Genomic DNA, 5,211 nt, shown 5'->3' with positions numbered 1-5,211 from the left:
CAAGATGAACTTGGGTAGAATAAACTTCCAGGACAAGGTCAACCAAAGTTGCCTAAGTTTGGAAGAACTTAGGTTATCATAAGAGATGAGTCACAAAAGATCTAACAGTTCAAAATTAAAATATGTAGTTGGTTCTAACAATATAACTAAAATTTGAGGTAAAATAAGACCTAGGAGAGAAAATAAATTTTGTGATTGGAGGAATAGAGCATGCATAGAGATTAGATCCCATCTCAATTTTTGCACAAGTTAGAGAGGGAAGATGACTCAATTTGAAGGTAATGCATTAAGTGCAATTGTAAAGTTCTATAATGCAAATACACTAAGGAAGATGCTAAATAATCATTAAATTGTAGAGCACACAAGTGATTACAATTTAGGATGGTGGAGATATGCATGCAAGTTACTCCTATTAATGTTTCTCTGATGAAAGTTATTCGACGTGATGCCCTTAAGTATGCAAACATTGACATGTATGTCCAAACGTTTGGCTTTTATATCAACAAGTAATAATCACATTCTAAAATTAGCAATCTTATGAGTAAAACTTCAAAAACTAAAAAATTAGATTGATGCATAATTTTTTTCAGAAGACATGGCAATAAATTAAGATATTAAAATACGTAATTTAATAAATATCTTATGATGTGTGACAATTTTCTTTTCTATTTGATTTCTCCATATAGATCGTGTGATCCGAAACATTATGATAAAATTTCTTACACAATCCAATCAATAAATCTCTTAAAAATATTAAAATATTGGTAATATAAATTTTATATTTATTATTTTAATTTGATACATTACATTTTTAAATATTAAAAAACTTCTCCTTGTGACAATTTAATATTTAAGATGAGCCAAAAATGATACTTATTAAGTACAACCCTGCAAACAAATTGAATGAGCCCCTTTTTAAGGGAAAAAGGAAATGCCAAGCTACCCTTTTAAGGGCGTGACCTCCGATATTTATTACTCAAACCAAGTGAGCCCCTTTTAAGGAAAAAGGAGCTGCCATGCTACCCTTTTCTAGGGCAGGGATAAACTGAAATAGGCGGTTGCTTAGGCTGTGTCTGCAACTGGTACAATAACATCAAAGTCACTGAGAGTCCACTCTGCAACTTCATCTTTGGGACTTATATATATTTCTGTTCCAACATCAACAGATGTCCAGATTCTCCTTGCTGGTTTTGTTCCTGGATCCTGCACCCCACATCCACCATTAGATTTTTAAGCAAGATCAATCACTCGGAGATATTAGATTTCTACAATTTATTATAATTATCATAAAAGTTTTCTGGATTTGATTTGTGTTTATTTTAGTATCAACATATCGGATCACAATCCGTGATCTATCATCAGGATGAAAATGAGCAAGACATCTCTTGCTCACTTTTATGCTGAGGATGGATCACAGAGTGTGAACATCTCTTGCTCACTTTCATTATGATGGATCACGAAGTGGGATCCAAACCGTTGATAGTAAAAATAAACACACAATGAAAGCTAGAAAACTTTTATCATAAGATCAATCAAATTTTGTTTTACTTCGACTAGAAAGAAATGTCTTACTTGATAGAAGTACAATCTATTAGAGAGGGCCCCAACATCAAGCTCCCATGTTCTACTATCTCCAATCCATCCATCTCCTTTCTTGGAAGGATAACCATGCACTGCCCATTCTGGGTGAGGCAAAATCTGCATTATCTCCTGTGCCTGGGGATTGCTGTAGGGGTCACAAAGATTGAAGGGCTCCTCCAGATACTTTGCATTGCCTGGAGAGCAGTGTAAGTGATATGCAGTGTATGGGAAGTGTTCAGTATCATTTCTGTAAATCTTTATTCCTGAAGCAGTGACATGATAAGGAGGACATAGATCAAGCTTTACAGGGGAGCACACATTTGTAGTACTGGGATTAATGATCATTTCAGTATATCTAGTAACATCAGTTTCAACATCTCCATCACAATGGCTTCCATCATTTTTCCAGCAACTCCCAATGTCAACTAAATAAAACTGGCTACTTGGACCTCCACCCTGTTTTACATCAAGAGTCAAGCGAACCTTGAAATTTGGCGACTCTGGAAGCTGTAGAAATTACAAGAACTCAAGCATCAGGAAAAAAAAAGAGCGTACAACACAACAGTAAATTGTGAGCCTCTTATCTAAGAAGTATCAAATTTGAATCTACTTGAACTTAACACATAATATTAATTAATATTGAAAAATAATCTAAACTTCGGCCCATTACCTGCTTCATCATCCCGCGTGTTTCATAATGATACCCTCCAGAGTACCCACGAGTAGCATCAGCACGCAGATACAACATTAACCATGGGTATTTCCTAGAAGTCTTAAGTTTATGAGAAAATACCCAGCTTCCAGTTGAAGGATTCTTTTCCCATACTACAGAGTAATAAGACATATTATTGTCTATTCCTTTCTTTAGATCAGCATCCAAGTCATAAGTTCCATAAAAGCTTCCCGTTAGACCGTTTCCTGATTTGATTTGTGACCAAGTATGGTGCACAATGGGTTGATTCATGCAGCCCATGCCGAAACAGGGGAAATGTCTGTCTGTTCTAATAGGGTCCTCTCTTTTACCATTGTTTGGGCATAGGGTTGAATTGACATCAAAATTTCCATTCTTCAGCATGATCATCCAAAACTGCCATGGTTGTGATCCACTATCGGCTTCGCACAAGGATCCCAGATATAGTTCTTTCTGTACTGCATACTGATCTAGATTTTTAGAAGCTTCGATGGTTGAATTGGGAAATGGATCCCCTACACTTAATCTATTGTCTGATCCTTTCACTCTATGATTTACCTTACATCTCCTCCATCTTTTATTATTATTGATATCTACAGTGATCAAATAAAAACAGTGAGAAATTCATAGAAAACATTTGTCAAGATTTCTACAGAGAAAAGTTTAATAAATGAAAAATGATGACTGAAAAAGAAAATCTGAAACATCATGAAAATGAGTACTTTCATTTAACGTAGGTGGACTAATTGAAAAATGAGTATTCAGCTCGTGTTATCCTGTTACTCATTTGAGTTCAACAATTTTGTGATGGTTCTTGTCATGCCATGGTTGTCTATGAACCAGTTATTATTCCATCTTTTCATGATTCCTAACAACTTCGCTCAATAGAAAAAGCAGCCAGGTCTTACTCCAATATTTAGGAGTGGTTGTGAACAACTCTTTTTGTAATATTGGGAGAATCCAACTTTTTATCCAGCGATAATTTAGGGATCCTTGACCTTTCAGTTTGCAAACAAAAAGTTAGTTCCCCATGTTTACTATAATATAATTAACTTTTAGTTTTGTATTATTATTTTCAATGATTACTTGTCAACACTAGTTATTTACACTGTTTTTTTAAATTCCAATTTCCCCCATATTTTCTAGTTTGAAAACAAAAAAACTTAGCTCAACATATCTACTTCAACATTTATAAACATTAATTCATGTCATTTTCCTAATCAACTTCAGAAAAAACCCTCCCTTATTAAAAAAAGGTGGATGCGCGGCTTTGCAGTTAGCTTTAACCAATCCAGCATTCAAGATCTGACATAAACTGAAGGATCTAATTCATGATCTACCTTTGAATATTTGTTTTTCAAAGATAATCCTTCCAAATTCATGAAACTGAAATCAATTCACTACCTAAAACATCTTTTAACATGATTTCATAACTTCTTGTAAGAATGTGAAGAACAAATGCAAACCTGGCACAGAAGGGCATTCTAGTTCAGAACAATCTGCATATCTGGGGCTACCCATGCCGGGAGTTTCTGCTCCCACTTCATTGCACTGATTCCATCCCTCAACAGCCACCCTCACTTTTTTGTTCTTCATACCAGGGTCCCCTAATACTGATACATAATCTTCTCCATACCCACAAACCAGCAATGCCAAAATCTCAATGAAAAACAAAACCACCTTGACCTCCATAGTTACTGAACTTCAATCTGCCAAAGCTCAATCAATATCCATCATCATCGCATATATAAAATTCCACTTCTATCAGCAACGCTCTTCTTTTATACGTTTATTTAACCTCATTTCAAATGGAACACAAGATCTTGCTATTACAAAGAGAAGCAACAATCGCTACACTGAAGGCCGATGCCTAGAGCAACGCTCTTTGCAAAACCAATCATCACTTATACACAATCACACTCAAAAAACACTATAACAGCATATTGCTCTGTGCAAAACCCATCATCACATTTACATAATCAGACATTTAGAAAAACATTCTAAGAGCATGGAAGCCATTAATGAGCCTGGATGATGCAATGCAGAGCTTATATGGAAGCAACAGCAGCAAAAACTTTGTGCATGAGTGTTAGTTAAATACAGAAGCGGAAGTACCTAGTTAGTAGCAGAAAAGACTATGCAAAAAAATCAAAAGAATGTGGAAAAAGGAGGTTTGAAAATGAAAAAGAGACGTTTTGAAAAGGAACATACTTTCTTGAAATCGGAAGATGTAGCACGATCACAACCGTCCTACACAATGTCAGTGATCGAATACACGGATCAGATTCAATGCCCACGTAAGCACTTTTTAGTATTTAGTGGAGGACATGTGATGTAGTCAGTTTCTATGCCTTGATGGAATACAGAGGAGATCTGTGATTAAGCAGTTGGGCAATCAGTGTCATCCAAAAACGCCAACAAAAAGGTAAACAGGGTATTGATATTTATCATCCACACTAGATTGATGAGTTGTTTGCTGCTAAATTGGAAGAAAGAGATTGGGCAAATTTGGCAGGAAGAGATTGGGTTAAAATGGCTGATGATAAATAAGAGCACTTGAAGTTTTCGAAGTCAAAGATTCTGCAAATCGTGGGACTAACAGTTCTCTGCTAAAAGCGCGTTAAAATATGATCATATTATTTTAAATATTCGTGGGTGATGTCTTTTAATAGGCAGTTCATTATGCCGCAGATCCGCCCCGAAACCCGCCAAAACGGTCTTCAAGTAAACATCTATGTCGGGTAATGTATTCTGCATAAATTAGTGGGGATGGGTAGGATTTCAATGTTATGTTTTTTTGGATGGAATATTATTTTAGAGGTGCATATACTAGCACTTGCATTCCAAAGAGCAAGGGGTATGCTTATAGTGACAAAAGGTACACATCTATATAAAATGGTTGTCTACATATTATTGTTTTTGTTAAACATTTAATATGA

The 5,211-nt window shown here is 35.5% G+C and overlaps 1 protein-coding gene across 1 annotated transcript; it reads right to left on the bottom strand.

Annotated features, from left to right (window-relative positions):
• Positions 1–753: 753 nt before the first annotated feature.
• Positions 754–4,768, bottom strand: LOC149578810 (uncharacterized). The gene is made up of 5 exons (XM_089831836.1): positions 4,484–4,768; positions 3,739–3,981; positions 2,252–2,865; positions 1,573–2,088; positions 754–1,203 (listed from the first exon to the last, which is right to left on the bottom strand). The coding sequence occupies exons 2-5, from the start codon at positions 3,962–3,964 to the stop codon at positions 1,063–1,065; spliced, it is 1,497 nt and encodes a 498-aa protein (XP_089687962.1). The 5' UTR covers positions 3,965–3,981; positions 4,484–4,768; the 3' UTR covers positions 754–1,062.
• Positions 4,769–5,211: the final 443 nt, after the last annotated feature.

The sequence above is a fragment of the Cupressus sempervirens genome, chromosome 1 (assembly GCF_028749045.1).
Source record: "Cupressus sempervirens isolate cs-2001-9-10 chromosome 1, ASM2874904v1, whole genome shotgun sequence".
Taxonomy (NCBI): domain Eukaryota; kingdom Viridiplantae; phylum Streptophyta; class Pinopsida; order Cupressales; family Cupressaceae; genus Cupressus; species Cupressus sempervirens.
The sequence above is the reverse complement of the archived record's forward strand: the minus strand, read 5'-3'. Positions and strand labels throughout refer to the sequence as shown.

Coding starts and splice junctions, on each gene's coding strand:
- LOC149578810 (XM_089831836.1), bottom strand. CDS start 3,964: ATGGAGGTCAAGGTGGTTTTGTTTTTCATTGAGATTTTGGCATTGCTG. Junction 2,089..2,251: donor CACGCGGGATGATGAAGCAG/GTAATGGGCCGA, acceptor TAATTTCTACAG/CTTCCAGAGTCGCCAAATTT. Junction 1,204..1,572: donor ATAGATTGTACTTCTATCAA/GTAAGACATTTC, acceptor TGTGGGGTGCAG/GATCCAGGAACAAAACCAGC.